We start from the raw sequence: 19,978 nt of genomic DNA, 5'->3' as shown, positions 1-19,978 counted from the left end.
CAATATTTAAATATTTAGAGTGGTCTGACATTTGTTTGAGTACTAAAACTTTTTATTTGTAAGCCACAATAAAAATTTATCATTATTTCTCATGCTTTTGAATTTAGACCCACTAAATGTAGCTCATCATATTTGTTATGTATGTTAAAATGTGTTACTACCATCCCACTTTTAATTTGAAAGGTTTTTCCCCCCCTTTGTCTATTAGATTGAAAGTGGAGCTGTTTGGAAGCAAGTCTACCAAGATCTTGGGATCCCTGTCTTAAACTCAGCTGCAGGATACAATGTTAAATGTGCTTATAAAAAGTAAGTCAGTGTACTTGATGTGATTGTCTTCAGTATCTTACCTAGAAAATAACACAGAATATACCATTTAACTTATGCTAATTTAGAAGAAACTGGAAAGTTTTACTATTTAGTCTATAGAAATAATTCTAGATATTAGATATTTAAGAATCTGTAAAGAAAATGTTAGATGCCATCCATGATCATTTGAAGGCATAGAAATTAAAAAGCTCATGTTCCAAAGCCAAAGAGATCCTATTTGTTGTGGGTGTTCTTTGACCCTATCTGAGTATCCTAAGACTAGTTTCCTTAGTTTATTTACAAAGGGGTCATTATGATTTTCTCTTTAGGAATGCACTGTTGTTTGAATGAAGTTTACTAAAGTAAACTTTACCTTGCACATTAAAAATACTCAACAGTCGATTTTTACCATTGATGATCTTTGCAACTTCTACTTAGTAGCTACTATTGTTCCTTTTATTTAGATTGTAACTTTCCACTCCCACTCAGATACTAGTTTTAAAGTTCTTTGTAAGCTTCTTAGGTGTTTTGACCTATTCACTCCCTAACTTTTCCTTCTCCACCCACCCAACTTTGTTTTTCTTTCTTCCTTTCCTTTCCTCCCTCCTTACCTCCTTTCTTTCTTCTTTTTTTCTTCAAGACCAATTTGTGTGGCCTAAATATTTTTAGATGTATGTTCTTCTACTTGGAGAGTGGCTAACTTGCCAGGGATTACTCTTGTATGTAGCTGCCCCTGCTGTGTGTAGAAGACAGTTTCTTTGTAATCATCCACTATCTTAGGCTGTTACACTCCTTCCATTCCCTCTTCCACAGCGGTTTCTGAGTCTTGTGAGGGGAGTTGCCATATATTCATATACACATACATCTATCCATACACATTTACATATTCATATACACATACATCTATTTTTTCTCTATAGGACTGAGCATTCTGCAGTCTCTTATTATTCCCTGTACCTTAGCTACTTGCTATTTGTGGACCATTGTCTACTGCAAGTGATCTCAGGTGATCTGTGAGTGTAATGGTAAATCATTAGTTTAATACTATGTCCATTTAGCCACATAGTAGGTTCTCCCCTAGGGCTTATGACCTATCTAACCACACAGGTTCTTAGCCTTATAATGATACCCAGGTATGGGTTTCATTCTGTGGAATAGGAGTTACAGAAAATAGTTGATTTCCCTCATAATGTTTGTGCCACTGGTTCTTTAGAGGGCATGTGTTCCAGGCCAGCCATTATTGTAGCTTGAAGGGTTAAAATGGCTGGTTGTGTTGAAGGACTACTTTGCTCTTCCAGGAGTTTGCTTAGCATCTTCTAGCACTATAAAAGACAGCATGTAAGGAGGACATAATGCAAGTTTGTAATACTTGAGTCCTATGACTCAAGCATGAGGCGTCTTCAGTAATAGGATCTTACTTTCCAGTTCTGGAGGGTAACCAAGAGCAGTGGTAATAGCTTAAAATGTTTTTGGGGATGGGAGGGGGTGGGCGGGCTATTGAATGTTAGACCTATATTTCAAAGGAAGTAAGTCAGACCCCACTGGACTTTTTGTTTGTATTCTCTGGTGTCTAGTACCAGTATTGTTGACCTATTACTGTGTAATGTGTTTTCCAAGGGCCTTTGATGTTATTTATCCATCCCCCTATCCCCTTTTCTAACACACCGTCCATTCCTTCACCCCTGTTTAACCCTTCCTGTTCTGTTATTCCCTTTTAACTTTTTATATAAGTATATTCTATCCCCTCCCTTAAAAGTCACTTATTGTGGTCTTTTGGTGATTCCCAGACCTTTGTAGGTATTCCAGATGAAGTAGACATAGTCTGAAGATTGAACATTAACATCCACAGACAAGGGAAAATGTGATGTTTGTCTTTCTAGATCTGGGTTACCTCATTCAGAATGATTGTTTCCACCTCATTCATTTACCTGTGATTTTAAAAAGTTGATTGATTTTATTTGATACAATATTTAAAATGTGGGGTGGGGTGGGTCTGGACATGGTAGCCCATGTCTGTGATCCCAGAATTTGGGAGGCTGAGTTAGGAGAGCCAATAATTTTAGGCTTACTTATTTTTTCTCAATAAAAGACGTAGAACTATAAGAATGTATTAAAACAATCATAAAACCTAAGACATGATTTCATATTAAATAACAACTTTGTAAATGGGCCACTGAAATGCGTCCGTATGACGCTCAAGAGGCCTCAGCATCTTCTCTAGCTTCAGACCATCCCCAAAAATGAAACAAAAGGAAAACAACCAAAACAGCTCCACACACTGTTCAGCAATGTATTGGAATGTTTCTTACTAAATATATCATGTCTGCATGTTTCCAGGTACTTATATGGCTTTGAGGAGTACTGCAGGTCGGCTAATATTGACTTTCAGATGGCATTGCCAGAGAAAGTTCTTAACAAGCCATGTAAAGATTGTGAAAATAAAGAAGTAAAAGTTAAGGAAGAAAGTGAAACAGCGATCAAAGAAATAAATGTGGAAGACAGTAAGAACATGATACCAAAAGAGGAGACACCTGCTGAGGATGAGAGTGAAAGAAAAGAAAATATCAAGCCCTCCCTGGTAACCTCATACTGTTAATTGTCATCTGTCATCTTGATATATTTTCTACATCCTTTATAACGTTTCTCAAATTAACCTGTTAGCTTTTTGCACATTATTATTTTTCATTGTATCTTTTGTTAAGGGCATTTGTTAGTTTTTTGTTTGATGAGGGTTAAACCCAGAGTGCCAAACTCTTCTACTGAATTATATCCGCAGCCCTCAAATGTTATTGTAGAATAGGTATAGTAATTACTCAGACAGTTTTAGCATTTTTATGTAGTATATTCTTTAAAATGCAAGACTATGCTGGCATTAACTAAGTAAGAGCCGCATCATATTGGTTGGCACCTCCTGATGCTGACAGCTAGGATCATTGATTTAGGTTTAAGTTTTTACTGTTGTTGGTTTAGTTCTTCTGATCTTTCTCTAGGGAAGTAAAAAAAGCATATTAGAATGTATACCTGCACAGTCTGATGAAGAAAAAGACGCTAACATTACAAAACTAGAAGAAAACGAAACCATGGAAGATAAAGATGGTGCCACAGCTAGGGCCGAGGAGGAGGCCTTCAGCACAGAGGTAGATGCTGAGGAAGAGCAGGCGCGATCTGGGTAAGACATCTGCTTTGGTTATGATACATTTTGGTTGGATACGGTCTTCTTATTTGGTCTTGCGAACGTTTAAATCTAAATTGATTTGATTTATGGAGTACAGAAGAATCATTGAAATTTGTTTAAGAAAAATTGATTCCTTCAGAGACACCATTAATGTGAACTCTTAAAAAGATCATATTTTTTGATCTGTTCTTGCTCTCATCATGGAAATTTATAAATAATTTTCTTGAGGGAACACTACTCTTTCTATGGTCCACTCCTGACTTGGTAATACAAGTTTTAAAGATTGACTGTGGGGACTGAGGGTGTCTGTGTATCTTAAGCCGAAAGTGTATGAGTCATTTTGGCTGTGTCTGATGAGTCATACTTGATCTGGCTACTTGGGAATGTTGATTTAAATGGTCTATTGGTGGGTCCTTGGCTTTGAAAGAATCATTGGTTTTCATCTGAGACTTAGAAAACTAAGCGTCAATAGCACTAGTAACTCTTTTTCCTTTTAGTATTTTAAAAATACTAAAAAAAAGTTTTTTCCTTTTAGTATTTTAAAAATTTAGTTCCATTATACAAACATGGAAGGAAAAAATAAATATACTCAGGTAAATATAGTAAGGAGTATTTTTTTCTAGTCACTGTGTGTATGTATATATTTGAAGTATACTTTACTGGTGTTAGAGATTATTCCAGTTTAGAAACTAAGTAAAGATTGAGATTTTTACCTGAAGGATGTTGATCTGTTTAGCTTAGTGAAATATAAAAGAAAAAAATACAAAGGTATGGTTTGTCACACTCCTGGCAAGGCGGAGCAGGATAGTGCAAGGCTCAGATGTGCATATAGTACCAGTGTGTGCTGTCTAGCTTCATGGAGGTATTCTTACCAGACTCTTCCACCTCAGGAGAAAATTCATATGCAGCTTTCAGTTAAAAGTATAAGTGCTGCAGTGTCTGTAGTGTTCTCTACTGTCACAGATACTTGCTAGTAACTTTTTCTTCTCTGTTCGTAGTAAGTGTTCAAATTGTTCCTTATAATAATAAATAGTGAGTAAATTAACTTCTCAGTTGTATGAGTTCTCTATGTACTGTAAGTATGTATGAGTGCTGTTGTGGCCTTCACATTGATGATAAAGCTAGCCCTTGTCAAGTGAAGATGACTATGTAGCCTAAGCACATGGAAAGCCAGCCTCTATGTTTATATATGTACACTTGATACTATACAATGACGACATTCTAAGAACATTTAAGTAATACATGACTATTCATATCACAAACCAGTTTCCCTTTGGTGAGCACCCACATTTAATATTTACATTATAGTATACATGAAAAAAATGACTATTAAAAGTGCAATCATGCTGCTTAACCACAGGTATATTGTGAGAAACTGTTGCTAGGTGATTTCATTGTTGTATGTAGCATAAAAAAGTGCCCCTACACATATTAAAGTGGCTATGAGCTTATTAAAGTGGCTATGACCTCACTAGGCAGCATAATCTTGGAGCAGTGGGAGATCTTATTGTATGTGTGGTGTCAACATGACTGTGATATGTATTCTCTTATATGCCTTGCTGTATCACATAGGGTTCATCTACCCTTTCCAGCCTTGCTGCCTCCTTCCCAGCACTATTGCACTGACAGATGCGTAATGGGTGGGTTGCATACAAACTGTAACCAGACAAAGATGATTAGTTTCTGGCAGTTTGGATCAGGACAGTGCAAGGTATTATCATACTACTTATATTAGCGTACCATATAAAAATGATAAGTTATTAGTTTCTGGAATTTTCTATTCAATATTTTTTTAACTGATAGTGATGATTGGTAAATTAAACTGCAGAAAGCAAAACTACAGATAAAGGCAGACCCTAATTAATTTCTTAGTTTAATCAGTATTTACGATCATAAAAAATATAAACACATTAAGATATGATGCATTGGTTATGTTGTTTTGTTTGTTTGGTTTTTGGTATATAAAAATTGGCCACCCTGATTGGCCACCACCAAGAATTTTGTCTGTCTAGCTCCATGGTCTGGTAATAAGAGATTTAAAAGGTTAATGCTTGTAGGATGCTCTGCTTGCTGCGTGCTCTTCACTGTGTGTGTTACACTATGGCTTTTTTTTCTTATTATATTGTAAGTAGAGCAGTGATGTCAAACTAGGAAAATCTGGCATTTCTCTGTTGATTCGGGTGAAAATTGTATTTTGACATAGTTTGTTTTTCAAACATAATTGTTCTTCAGAAGATAGGTAACTTTAGGACTGTCAGGCTTGCTCAGTGGGTAAAAGCATCTGCCCTGCAAGTCTGCCTGAAGTGGAGCCCCAGAAATCAGTGAGAAGAAAACCAACTCCCCCAAATTGCCCTCTGACTTACATATTCACCCTATGGCTCATTATGCTTGTAATCATATAAAACATACATTAACACAATGATCTTTAAAAAACAAATAACATGCATGTGTGTGCTTGTATGTAATATATGTTCTTAATGAGTGTGTTGCTTATAATGGGTACTTTCAGGAAATTCCTTTCTGGGTGTTCTATGCCCATTGACTTTTGAATTTGCTGGTAGTGCCTTTGAAAAACCAGAATAGTTTTCTTTGGCTAATTGCCAGTATCTATGTTTTTTGCTTCTTTGAACTTCAATGTGTAGTTTAATAAAATTTTGTTAAGTTTTCTGTCTGAGATTGATTTTAAGTGTAAATTTTTAAATTTTTGATTGGTCTATCTAACAGTTTCCAGTGTTCTGTTTCCACAGCCATTTATAGGAGGTCTTTATGTCTAATAATAGTGGCATGTACCTAGTGGGCTCAGGGTATTTTTTGATGTATGAGTCGGGTATTTTCACTGGTTATTTTGGTGCTTTCTTTTCTTTGTACCATGTTCCCCATCATCCCTTTCTCTCAGATGTCCACAATGCAGTCCTAAAATATGAATGAATCATATTTTTTTCAGAGTGCTGTCCTAGCAGTTTCAGTGTATTATATAAATAGCATAAATGAATATAAATTCGTTTAATATTATTAATAGCTATAAAGCCATCTCTCATGATTTTGTACTTATCTTTGCTGATTGAAATACTTCATGATAGAAATGCCAATGTCTTGTTCACGCTCTTCTTTCCAGACTAAAACTGTATTCTCATAGGCCTAGATTGCCTTCACTCCTAGTTCTTTGTTCTGAATTTTTGAGAACAGAACCTGATATCTAGCCTTTGATCAAGGGATCCTCCTCCTGGCTTAGCCTCCTGAGCTCTGGGGTATTACAGGCTTGAGCCACCACTCAGTCAAAGTTGATAGATTTGTGAACTCACTTTTCATTCCATTTTATCTGTTAGGTTTTCTCATTACATATATAATTTATTATATAGTAAGAAATGTTGGCTGAGACATATTATTAATAAAAAGATTTTTATGAAAGAATTTAAAGCTGAAATTTAGTATTGCAGGGGCTTTTCTATATCTGTTTTCTTATAATTACACATTTCCAATGTGTGTGAAGTGATAGATCCTCTGTGAGAGACTTGTTAGTGGACTCGCATTGCAAAGCAGAAAAACTGCCCAAATGTAACGCTTGATTTCATATTGAAATTTATTTTACATAAAACTATTGATCGGTAAGATTCAGAACTGGAGGTTTTCTCCAACCTTTTCAGTACAGATTTATGGATAATTTTGGAAGACCATAAAATCTGGCATGGTGATGAAATCTGGAGTCTGTGGCAGGAGGATCAAAGTTGAAGGCCAAGCTTGCTTACATAATGAGAATCTTATCTCAAAATTGCAGTTAAAAAAAGAGAAGAAAAGGGAAAAAGGGACTATGTGTCCATTTTTAGAATCTACGTGATACTGAAATGATGAAAATAGATTAGTGTTCCTACAATGATAGTTTGTGTTTTTGTTTTCTGATTTTGGAGTTGGCCTCTAAATCTTCCTACTTTTAAGAAGCTTTCATGTTGAAAGAATCTATGGCAGGAAAATTGAGTAAATGTCTGGTAAAGAGCAGAAATTGTGATATTTGCATAGATAGATGTAATATTTATGTGATCATAGAAAATCCATGTGAAAGTTAAAATTATAGTTCATTTACTTCAACATTTGAGAATCTGTTTTGAACATATCTTAACATTACTAACACTTGCCATCAATTACTGACAATTTTGTTTTAAAAATACATAGGTTGGACATGTTTGTTTTAGAGTAAGTTTTAGTCAGAAAATGGTAATGAAACAATTGTGTGTGTGTGTGTATGTGTGTGTGTGTGCGCGCGCGCGCATAAGCTGAGCTGTGAAACGCCTCCATAATAAAGCACGAGAGAGTGCTCAGTCAGCCAGACTCCTGTCGGACTGTTCAACACAACTTAGATTCCTTTGACTGGTGAAAATCATCAATCTTAATCTCTTCCTCTGTTGTTTGAGCAGGCTCTTTCTAGGTAGCCTGGACTGGCCTCTGAACTCACATTGATCCTCCTGCCTCATCTCCCAAGGACTGGGATTACAGTGCAGGATTTTTTTTAATGGACTTATTTTTGCTTCTTATTTTTCCTCTAAAACTACCTTTCTGACACTTGTCCTCTCATACAGGTTTTAGTTTTAAATACTAAATTGAAACTCAGAGCATTTTTATACACATGGAACCTGCTGTTCTGGAACAATCAAAGCCACAATTTTTATCGGTATATGTGGTTTGGAACTGAAACTCATGAAGTAACTTTTATTAACTCTGCAATTTTTTAAACCTTTCAAGAGATGAAACCATTAAAGAAGAAGATGAAGATGATGAAGAAATAGAAGAGGAGGAGGAAGAAGATGAGGAAGAAGACGAGGATGAAGATGAGGACGACAACAATGAAGAAGAGGAGTTTGAGTGCTATCCACCAGGCATGAAAGTCCAAGTGCGGTATGGACGAGGGAAAAATCAAAAAATGTATGAAGCTAGTATAAAAGATTCTGATGTCGAAGGTGGAGAGGTCCTTTACTTGGTGCATTACTGCGGATGGAATGTGAGGTAACTTGAGTTTCAGCTAGTGATTATTACAAACACTTCTAAAATACTTTTCTATTTAAAAACTTACATAAGAATTACAGACTTACTAGTACTCTAACTGAACACATTAACATTAAAAATATCAAGCTTTTAGCATGTAAATACCTCACTTAATGGCACCCTACCTCCCTACTTCATGTTTTCAGCACTTCACAGACATCTTTAGTATATGGAAAGTAGGTCTAGACAGTTAAGTCTAATACATGTTTAATAGAGTATACACTGGAATGAAATGATAGAAAAACCTCACACAGGTAATGGATTTTGCAAGAATGACTTCATCACATCATAACCAGGCTGCCTGCTTTCTCCACTTAAATCCCCATCCTTCCATAGGCAAGGATTTCACAGTCGGAATTTCTTAGAAGCATCACTGATTTTTAAAAGATCTTATTGTCAGCAGCTACATTACTACCTTTTCAGAAGTCGCAGGGCCTTACTTGTGTCTTTGAAACCATAGTTCAAAACAGCAGTAGGTATGTGAAGAGGGAGAGCGCCTGTGCGCCTACTCACTGCTCCTGAGTCCAGGCAGTGAAAGACAAAGCAGAGGTCTAGACATGGTGTGCAAAGGGACTTAAGATTTTTATCTTGTATAATTTTGGAGAGTTTAATCTAAAGAGACTATTTCAGTTTTATCCAGCATTGAGAAGTCAGTTTTTAAGCAGACCTTTACAACAGTAACTTCATTAGCTTTGGAATGTGTATTGTGAAATTATATGTATGAAATCTAGTTGGAGTTTGAGAAATTAGGCTTAGTTGTTTTTTTCTACTGGTGTTTTTTATCAAGGGAGTCCTTGTGTTTTTTAGGAAAAATACAGTTGTCAGGCTTTATAGTTAAATTTATTCTTGGAGAAGAGGTGTGACTTATGGTCAAGTACCCACTGAGTCCTGAGAGTGCTTCAGTTCAGTCCCTGCTGTCACCTCCAAGCAAACGCAGTGCCTAAGGCTTGGGGGAAGTTCTAAGAATACATTTCAAATTCTCATACCTTGAATTCTTAGTAGCATACCTCTTGTTCTGTTGTAACAGCAGTAAGTTCTGCAGTTGTGACCTAATCTGATTGCTTTTCTAATTTGAGGAAAGTATACTTTGATACGTTCATATATAAAAGCATATGTGTGACTTTTAAAATGCTAGAAAGACTATGGCAACTTAAATCAGAAAGGAGTTCAGATACTGAATTTCTAGTAAAGTGGTAAAGGTATGGATTTCAGAATGTCTTCTTACCAGTGCTTTGAAGTGTAGTTGTTCTGAGGCATAGATTTTGCCAGATAGTGTATGGTACCCTGCATGTAGTCTGTCCTTAGAGCTGTTGGCCCTTCTGTCTTTATTGTATGGAAATTCTCTCACTGACAGGTTGGCTGATATGAGAAACCTCAGATTTTTCTGTGGGAATATTGTATTCAGTGTTGGGTAGTTTCCATCTCCCTGATGTTAAGGCGGTCTTGTTTCTTCCTCAGACGCATGCACAGTTAAGTGTACATTATGGAGCCTGAAGGCTGACAGGACCACCCCAGAGGGTAGAGAGGCCTGCTGCCTCTCGGCTGTCCTTTCCATTCTTCATTCCTAGTTACTTTGCTGACTTCCACACAGAAGCAATTTTTCCTCTTTAAAATTATTATTATGCTTGAAATTTCATGGCTGATGAATAGGATTTACGCATTGTCCAGATTTCACAACATTCAGGCTCAATTATCTTTTCTAATTAGCTTCTTAAGCAAAAGCATAGGAAATAAAATATGGAGGAAATTATTTCACACTTTAAATGCAACTTTTTATAAAAGCAGTAAAACCATATTTTCTGATTTTTAAGAAGAGATTGACGAAAGAAAAACACAGTTTTGTTAATGTTTGGGGTGCAGAAGGTAGAAAGAATATTCAGTATTTCACTTTTGAAATTGACAGAAAGAAAGGAACATTTTAAGTTGAGGCATTCAGATTTGTAATGACCCAGGAAAGGAAGTGAGACCTGACCCAGCAAGTCATGTTATATTATTAAATCCGATCCTTCTGTTCTGACCTCAAGCAGTTCTGTGCTAAGAACTTGGCAAAGAAGAACCTAACAATCTCAATGAAGACCTTTGGGGTGGATCTGCATACTTCTGCAGCATAGAGGACAGGACTGTACTTCAGCACATTTAACAGTTAATCTCCTCTTAGTGCGCATGACAATGTCCCTACTGTTCTCTGCAGTAATTACCAAAGAGTGCCTTAGTCATAAACCAGCAAAAACTGTTGTTATTGTTGATGTCTCTTCTTGTCTGAAACGACTAATACAGAGGACTACAGCAAATCACCATCAGCTCTTCAGTTATTTTCTGTGACTTTAGGGGTCTCCAGCGCTATTAATGTACATTACCATTTAAGGAAATGTTAGACATGAAACTTTACGTATAGAGGTTCATGAAAACAGCTTTTTGGCATTCACACTGGTTCACGATAAGGATGCTTTAGCACATTGTGTATGGAGCTATTATGTGTCTATTTTATCTGACTTTCTGTAAGAAAAATTTTTCTTTAAAGAAATAAGAATATCTTAGTTTTAAAAAGCTTTATTGTTTATTTCTGTATTTTTCTTCTTTTTGAAATGCATAAATTTAAATATTGTTTGTAACCCAGTTTACAGTATAAAACATTTTAACTAAGATTATATTCATATAATCAGTGGAGAGAGTTCTTTGCCACAAGGAAGAATAAAAAATTTTTTATTTAAATTTACTTCAAGTAAATTTGGAGCCCTTGAACCCAAACCACAAATGATGTAATACTGTTAGTGATCCTAAGTTACTGCTAATTGATAGAGAATCACCATGCATAGGATGCTTGGAGTGGTTTAAATCATTGTATGAATAATTTTTAATCCTTCCAAAAATAATATGCAATCTAGAAAAATAAATACAGATAAAATTAATGGATTAAAAATAAAATTACAGTGCTTTCGAAAATATGTCTTTGTAAAATTTTAAGAATTATATTCCTGTGATTGGGCTGTAGCTCAGAGTTACAGAGGGCTGTGAGCTGCCCAACATGTGTGTCAGGAACTGAGCTTGGATACTCTGGAGGTAGTAGGGTGCAATCTTAACCACTGAGCCATCTCTGTAGCATCATTGATTTGTGATATATAGTATATGAACCTTAAGTGAGCCTTATTCCTGTTTTTTTTCTGTCCACTCTCTTATTTTCATAGCAGACTATTTTACTTGTTTCTAATTACCACCCCACACCCCTTCCTTGTCTTCACTTTCAGCTGGTAACTTTGATTTTTAATCTGATTGGAAAATTGAAACAAGAAGAAATATTTTACTAATTTATACTAATTTCTTGTATTCATCTACAATCAGGCTATGTATTTGTCACTGCTAGTCACAAGTTAATATCACACTCCTGACTAGATGTTGTCTTGTAAAAGACGTGGGCCTGCTTTTCTTGATCTGTTCAGATTATCCCCACCGCTTTGAGACTGGCACTTACTTCTTCTGTCTTACAGTCCTGTCTGACCTGCCTGGTCCCCATCTCCGTGCATCACTCCATGAACTTTTTGACTGTGTTGTTTGCATCTATCCTGTTTTCTCATGTATTGGTAAACCCTCTACGACAGCCCCACATCCCATACTTTTAGAATGGTACTTCTCAGGACTCCTAGGTTTGGCATCCTGTCTTTAACCAGTAACGTTATATCCAGCCAGTCACGCCTATTACACTCATTGCTTGGATTCTGGCTGCAGCAGCTGCATCTGGTTTTGTTGTTGTTGTTGTTGTGGTGGTGGTGTTGTTGTTGTTGGTTGGTTGGTTGGTTGGTTGGTTGGTTGGTTGGTTGGTTGGTTGGTTGGTTGTGTTTTTCTTTTCTACCCTTAATAATCTTGTACTTTATTTCTTATTTGTATTTGAAAGTTATCTCTTTAATTTTTTGCTTTATTCTGGTAACTACTGCAGTTTATTACTTTATGTTGCTATTTTTCTAACTAATCATAATAACATGACTCTCATAACGAAGTGTTCTGGGCTCAGGAATATAACTTCTCTTCAGAATACTGAGCTAGTCTGTTAGCAACTAAGAGACGGATTAATGTTTCATTGGGAATCCTCATATCTTAGGACTTTCTTCTTTTTCTTTTGTTCTTTTAAAATTACCAAACTGTTACTTTTCAGCTTAGTTTCCCTGTACTTTTTTTTAGACTAGTCTACCCTTGTCTTGTTGTACTTCAGTGTATTCCATTCAGTGGAGCTAGTGTACTGAAGAAATCATGTAAAATCATGTTCCTGCTTTGAGATTTTTGTAATAATGATAAAAAAAGCAAATACTCTGGGAAATCATCCATTGTTCTTTAGTGTAAAACTTAAAAGCCCATAAAATGTACTTCATTTGATACTGTTTGTAAACAAATAACTTGTAAACTTGTTTTAAAAGAGATTGACTTTTGAATTAACCACAGTGCAGGACTACAAGTGAAAATCAGCATCTACTTCATGAAAAAGATTAACAATTCCATTATGGTTATACTGGAGAGCCTTGATCTTTCTTTGTATTTTCAGCTCAGACTGTTGACTAAACCTGGGTCTGTATCATTGAGTAGTTTTATAGGTTGGCAGATGTTTCAAAAACATCCACTTGGACATGTTCCATATTATAATTTACAAACTAATGAGTACATTTTTGTTGTTTAAATACGTACAGTTTCCTAAGCTTAATCAATTATTTGAAAAACTCAACTTGGGGATATTTTTAAAACTTATATTATTACATTTTACAATTAGAGCCATAGCCCTTAACCATTTGCAGTGGCTTGAGCTTGGTTCATACTTGTCCAGGATGTTTCCTCGACATTACATGTTACCTCTGCCTACAGTTGGACACTGGCATTAGAATCCTTAGGAAATGCTATTTTAGAATGACTATACTGTTTTGTTGAATTCTTACGACAAAATTTAAATACAAGAATGCTGTCATATTCGTGTTTCTGTTCTTCTGTTATGTTTTTTTGGAGATAGTGGTGGTGAAGAATAAGGTCTTCTATAGCATAGGCTGGCCTTGAACTTCTGTGGAGGTGAGGGTGACCTGTTCATCTCTTAAATGCTAGTCTTAGAGATGTGTACCGCAATGCTTGGCTTTGTATTCTATCTTTTCTTTCTTTCTTTTCTCTTTCCTCTCTCCATCCCTCCATCCCTCCCCGCTCCTGCCCCTTTCGCATTTTTGGTGGGGGAGGAGGTGTGGTTTGGTTTGGTTTGGTTTGGTTTGGTTTTTCAAGACAGGGTTTCTTTCTGTAGGGCTGTTCTGGAACTCTCTGTAGACCAGGCTGGTCTTGAACGCACAGAGATTTGCCTGCTTTTGCCTACTGACTGCTGGGTTTAAAGGCATGTGCCACCACTTCCAGACTGCTATTCTTAATTTTGATGAATAGCATTCATGCCATTTTATGGTTTTAAAAATAAGAGAAACTTGTAGCTTTCTCTGGTGAGAGCAAGTACTCGGCAGTCTCTGAATGGTTTCCTTTAGCTATGTGTCAGTATTTTAAATAAAATATGTTGTCAATAATTTTTAACTAATTACTGAGTACCATTTTAGAATTTTGATATTTAACTTTTAATAGCTGATTATTTGGGGGTTTTGTTTGTAATAACTTTCACACATTACAGATAGTTTTAAAGAATCGTGTCAACTTGGTTTTGCTCTGAAAGTTTGTTTTTTCTTTGTTTGCTTTGCTTTGCTTTGCTTAATGACAGGGTCCTACTCTGTGCGACTGGCTAGACTGGAACTCACTGTGTATCTCAGGCTGGTCTTAAATTCACAGAGATCTTGTCTATTTTTGCCTCCTAAGTGCTGGAATTAAAAGCGTGTACCACCATGTCCAGTTGTTCTGACAGTATTTTTAAATGCCTGTTTCTGCGTGTATTTTTTTATTTTTAAATAAAGGTATGGCTGAGTATCTATTACTATGTGCATACAGTAGCTTTTTGAAAGCTGGGTTTCAGAAGATCTGTTGAAGTGGGCATCATAACCATTTTATAGACTGACGTTCTGCTGCTTTATTATCACCAAATGATCTGCCAGCAGCCAAACTAAAGCCACAAAGCTTTTCAGAACTTGTAGCTTTCTCTGGTGAGAGCAAGTAGTCAGGGGTCTCTGAACGGTTTCCTTTTGCTATGTGTCAGTATTTTAAATATGTTCAAAAGGTCACATTCGGCATGGCTTCTTCTTTCAAAAGGTTTGTATCATTACTTTGCATTAATGTTTTGCATTGTCTTCTAGGTTAAATTGTAAATAAGCTCCTTGCAGATAAGAGTTGTGTTGTGACTTCATGCTGAATACACTGATATGTATTGAATAAATACACTTGTCTATATAAATCTTGACTGTTCTTATAGGCCACAGGACATCTGAGTCCTTTATATTAGGTAATTTTAGTATGTGTCTTCTCAGATTAGGCATTTGTATTTGCCTAGTAGGTTAGATTTATATCAGATGCTTACCTAGGTTCTATGTATACAATTCTTATATAATACTAATAATGGAATTTAAAAGCTGAGACTAACCAGTCTCTTTTCTTCTGTTTTTGGCAGTACTAAGGCTCAGTTCTAGAGCCTTGCTTATGCTGACCAAGTGCTTAACCACTGAACTATACTGCTTAATTAAAATAATCAGGCCTAATTTGTTTAATATTTATATTAAAATTTAAAATATGTTTCTGAATAGGAAAAACACAAGACAGCAATAGTCCTCTTCATTTATGTCAAAGTGAATCTTTTCTTACAGTGAAGAGGCCATTTATTGTTCCTTGGTACTTTTTAGTAAAGGTCTAGGCCATCCAGTCAGTCTCTGCTTTCTTATAGCCATAAGACTTTGTGCTTGAACCTCAACAAGACAGCTGTGTGTGGAACCAGTGGGGCAGGAGACATATTTATCATAGTTCTTCAGCCTCCTTATGAAGCATCTGACTGATAACCAGGAATGCAATAATTTGACAGGGTTCCTATGAACAGTCATTGCTCAGAGTTGCTGGTGCAGTCCTAGTGCTCTCTCTCTGCTCAGTGGAGAGCCGTATTGGAATGCATGTCCTTGATGCCCTGTACTGTGATTCTCTTCTCTGAAGTCACTCTGACATTTTCGCCCATGCTTTGTTCTTACTGATACTCCCCTTCCATTCTCCCCCTGACCTCCCTCTGCCCCTCCTGTCACTCCCTTCTCTTTGTCACATTGCTCCCCATTAAGATATATGTTCATGATCACTGTTCTAATCTCATGATCCATACTCAAACACCTCTACATATATCTATCTGAAACTTAAAGTCTAGAATCTGCATATTTGAGAAACCATGAAGTGTTTTTTTTCAGAGCCTGCCTTGTTTCATTTAGCATAATGATTTCTGGTTATCCATTTTTCAGCATGTGTAATGATTTTATTTTTATTTTTAGCTTGATAAAATTTTATTGTGTATGTGTTTATATGTCACATTTTTCATCATCCATTCACCTATTAATGGATAATTCGGTTGCTCCCATTTCCTAATTGTTGTGAATGGCTGGTATCCTATGTGAGTCTTTTTTTTTTTAACCTATTTTTTTCTTCGTTCTCATCGTGTGTCAATGTATATGTACTCTGTCCATGTACCTCTTATTTGCTGAACTATCTTCCAGCTCCCTCCTACTTGGGGGAAGCCCCCTGTACAAGGATAATCATAATAGTCAAGAAGATAAGGCTGTTATTACACGTTTGCAGTATATCCCTTTATTGTTACTTGTTAATATTGGTGTTTTCTGAGACAGAGTCTCTCTCTGTATCCAGATTAGCTTGGGGCTCTCCAATCTCCTGTTTTGGCCTGCTGGAGATTATAGGTGTTCTTTAATATGTTCAGCTCCAACATTCAGGTATTTTTGTTTGTTTGTTTTTGAGGGAGGGTTTTACTAGCTGGCCTGGAACTTCTTTTGTAGACCAGAGTGACCTCAAAGTTAACAGTTTGGTTCTACTTTTAAATGTATTTATTGTGTGGCATATGTTTGTGGGATATGTGTACCTATGCATACCACAGTGTGCATGTAGAAGTTAGAGGACAAAATTTGGGGGTTATTTCTCTCTTTCCACATTTACTGGGTTCTGGAAGTAGGATTCAGGGTTGTCAGTCTGCATGGCAGGTATTTTGACCTGCTGAGCCATCTTTCTGGCCCCTTGTGACTTCAGGTTCTTGCTGTGTTGCTCAGGCTGGCCTTGATTTTCTAGGCTCAAGCGATTTTTCAGGTATCTGAAACTCTAGGTCCACCTAGAACCCTGTTCATTCTTATGAACTGTAATATCTCGAGGAAATGTTAGATTTGGGGAGCCAGTACTCTACAATAGGGATCCTATGTCCCTAAGTGGCTTTTTAAAGCATAATGCAGTTTTTTGATGCTGCTGTGAAAGGCAAGATAAACTGTAATGCTAGGTGTATACTACTGTATCAGGCTAAGTACCAAAGGAAAAGTAATCCTTGCTTCGCAGCTTTCTCAAGTATTATATAGTTGAGCCTCAAAACCCACATATAGCATGCAGCTTTAGTTTCAATTTACTAATATGTTAGGCCGCTGGGGTTGTGAATGGTTCAGTCAGCGGGCCACATTGTAGAGACATTGAGATGTGTCCAGGATGCATCCTGTCCTTATTGTCTCTTTCATGGCCATCATCAGGTTCAGGCAGCAGGAAGCATATTGTGATCCTATGTGGAGCTGCGTCAGCAGTTCACTGTGGCCTGTGAAACACTAGCCTAAGGGTTGCTTTATGTGCTTCTAGGTCTTCTGTTTGTCATTAACATGAAAGCATGTTTAATCAAATGATGACCTGTAGAATTTAACTCTTTGCCCCCTCCCCAGGGGGTGGTTTTTTTGTTTTGTTTTGTTTTGTTTTGTTTTTGAGATTTGGGTCACTCTTTGTAGCCTAGACTGTCCTGGCACTCACAGTTTGTAGCCAGGCTGGCCTGAAGCTCCTGGAACTCTTCTGTTAGCCTCTCAGGGCCTGATTCACCACAGCTTGTTAATTTAGTTATTGATTTTGGACCATTGTTGCTTCACTATAAATGCTTGTAATAATGAAGACATTTTAATCTTAAACATTATTTTCAGGTTTTTTTTTGTTGTTGTTATTATTAAAGGCTGGAGTCACAACTTATCATGTGCGAGGTTATAATTTTTAATCTCCAATACTGCAGACAGATAAATAAACAATAACAAATAGTCGTTCTTTTTATGGGTATAACTTTAAAACAGAAACAGAGAATGACTGATTTACTTTCTAATTTTTTTTTTTTTTTAAGATTTATCTATCCTGTATACAGCATTCTACCTACATGTGTACCTGCAAGCCAGAGGAAGTGACAGATCTCATAATAGATGTTTATTAGCCACCATGTAGTTGCTGGGAATTGAACTCAGGACCCCTGGAAGACACAGTGCTCCTAACCTATACAACTTTTCTCTCTAGCCCCCTCTAATGTTTCTTTTTTTTTCCTAGCTTATTTTCTTTTTTATGGAAAAAAGTACTTTAAAAGAAAACTAGCTTAATTTAGTCAGTAGTATTTTGCACCTTGTAAAATTCTGAAGACTTTGAACATTGAATTGAGAAGTTATCATAACTCTATTTACCCTTTAATGTTTGTAAATATATAAAAGAAGTTTTTTAGAACACAGAAATCTTGGAGCAGAATAATGTTTTTCTAGCTTTTTATGAGCACCCAACCCCACCCCCTGGGTTATTTGCATTTTCTAAATAGCAATAGGAAGTTTTTCTATCAAAGTGTTACTAAACTATAGCATGCTTTCTTGGTAGGTCTAGAGGGAGAAATGCCTACCCATTGTTTAATAACAACAAATCTGTAGAAAAGATTATAATTTTCCAATATTTATGTGCATGATTGGTTTGAGTGGAGCAGTAGTGAACCTAGAGGATTTATGTGGGTTTGGTTCAGTCAGTACCTATGGTGACCATGGGACTGTCAATTTGACTCTTTGATGTCTTGACTGCATACTCATCAGATCTCTAAGAGCCTTTGAAGTTGTAAAATGTTAAAACTCAATATTTGAGTTTTTTTGAATATAGTATAGTTCCTTCAGTGGCTTATAGCTTACATATTTACACTTATTTCTCTTAATTTTAGATATGATGAATGGATTAAAGCAGATAAAATAGTAAGACCTGCTGATAAAAATGTACCAAAGATAAAACATCGGAAGAAAATAAAGGTAAAGTCTTGAGTTTGCTATATACCATTAGCTGTTAATTAAATAAATTTCCCACCCTTCACCCCCCCACAAAAGGCAATTAAATTTACATGTGTTCCCACGTGCTAATTCTGATATTATCGTCTCTTTTAAACAACACTTTTACCAAATATTGCATTTTGCTCTAATTGCTATTGTCACCTGTGGAAAGGTTTTAGGAAAGTGCTAAATGATCTTTAAGGCCCTTTCAGTCTCAACACTGTATAAAGCCACAAACCAGATTGCATTTATCTATTTAAATTTTTTCCTGTCTTTTGTAGTTCCCAACTAGGAGCCATCAAGCATTTTGGGTAGGGGATGTAAGTAGATTTAAGACTGAGACGAGATGTCTGAAGACAGAGGAGGGTCTGTCTCTTCATCTCTACAGACTGGATACTGGCTTAGAATGTTTCCATTGCTCTCTTTACCACACACTCAGTAGCTTATTTAAGATTGTGCTCTCATGTACCACTGTGCATGATAGAAAAACAGATCATTAACAGGATTTTGAAATGTTTAAAAATTGTTTTAAATGTCTTTATTGTATGTAATTGGCATGCTTAGTAATAATTCTGAAACTCAGTCTCCTTATTCCAGTGAGGAGCTGTTATGGTCCTGTTTAGGGACCCCTTTGTGTTCTTAGATAATGAATGCCTTTATTTTATTGAGTCTGTTTTAAGTTTCTAGTACAGAAATCCAGTACCTCAGGATTCCCTAAACTCTTTTCATACTCATTGCTAATCCTATTGGAAAATATGTAAACCACACTATATTTAGCATTGTTTTTAGTAATGGAAGAATTTTTGTTAAAATGTTAAAAAGCCAAGTCTTTATACAAAGCAAGCATTTCTAAGTAGGCGAGTAGGAGAAGCAATGTTTGAATAATACACATGAAATGTTTTCTGAATGTCTCTGTTCACTTCTTTATACTAACTCAAGCATGTTAAGATTCTTACTCATAGGAAAAGAGGCTTGTGAATTGGAAATTAGCAGACTCTCAAAGGTTTCTTATATATTACCTTTTGATATTACATATACCTCCTGCCCTTTTAGGTTTTCTTGTGAGAACTGTTGTAGAGATTTGTTTGACTGCCACTAAAATACTCTATTTGACTTGTACTGAAGTAAATTGTTTCAGCCTTCAATGTGCATAGTAGATTGAGATTTCTGAGCTCAAGGTATAAAGTGCTTTAAAAAAAAAAAAAAAGGAGTAACAGCCATTGCAGTCTGTAGTAGTTCATCT

The 19,978-nt window shown here is 36.2% G+C and overlaps 1 protein-coding gene across 6 annotated transcripts in view; it reads left to right on the top strand.

The window, feature by feature from the left end:
- The window catches only part of Arid4b (AT-rich interaction domain 4B), a 112,882-nt gene that overhangs the window by 74,747 nt on the left and 18,157 nt on the right, over positions 1-19,978 (top strand). For 4 of the 6 annotated variants that reach the window (XR_007973258.1, XM_052157077.1, XM_052157076.1 and 1 more), the window contains exons 14-18: positions 209-306; positions 2,644-2,884; positions 3,297-3,475; positions 8,216-8,476; positions 18,633-18,717. Coding sequence is in view for 5 of the 6 variants with exons in the window: in XM_052157077.1 (XP_052013037.1) it covers positions 209-306; positions 2,644-2,884; positions 3,297-3,475; positions 8,216-8,476; positions 18,633-18,717 (864 nt within the window). In the remaining variant the exon portion in view is untranslated. The remainder of the gene's footprint in view (positions 1-208; positions 307-2,643; positions 2,885-3,296; positions 3,476-8,215; positions 8,477-18,632; positions 18,718-19,978) is intronic. The other 2 variants (XM_052157079.1, XM_052157080.1) reach the window with 2 other exon arrangements.

Source organism: Apodemus sylvaticus, chromosome 14 (assembly GCF_947179515.1).
Source record: "Apodemus sylvaticus chromosome 14, mApoSyl1.1, whole genome shotgun sequence".
Lineage (NCBI taxonomy): Eukaryota > Metazoa > Chordata > Mammalia > Rodentia > Muridae > Apodemus > Apodemus sylvaticus.
This window is presented reverse-complemented; position numbering and strand designations above follow the sequence as displayed.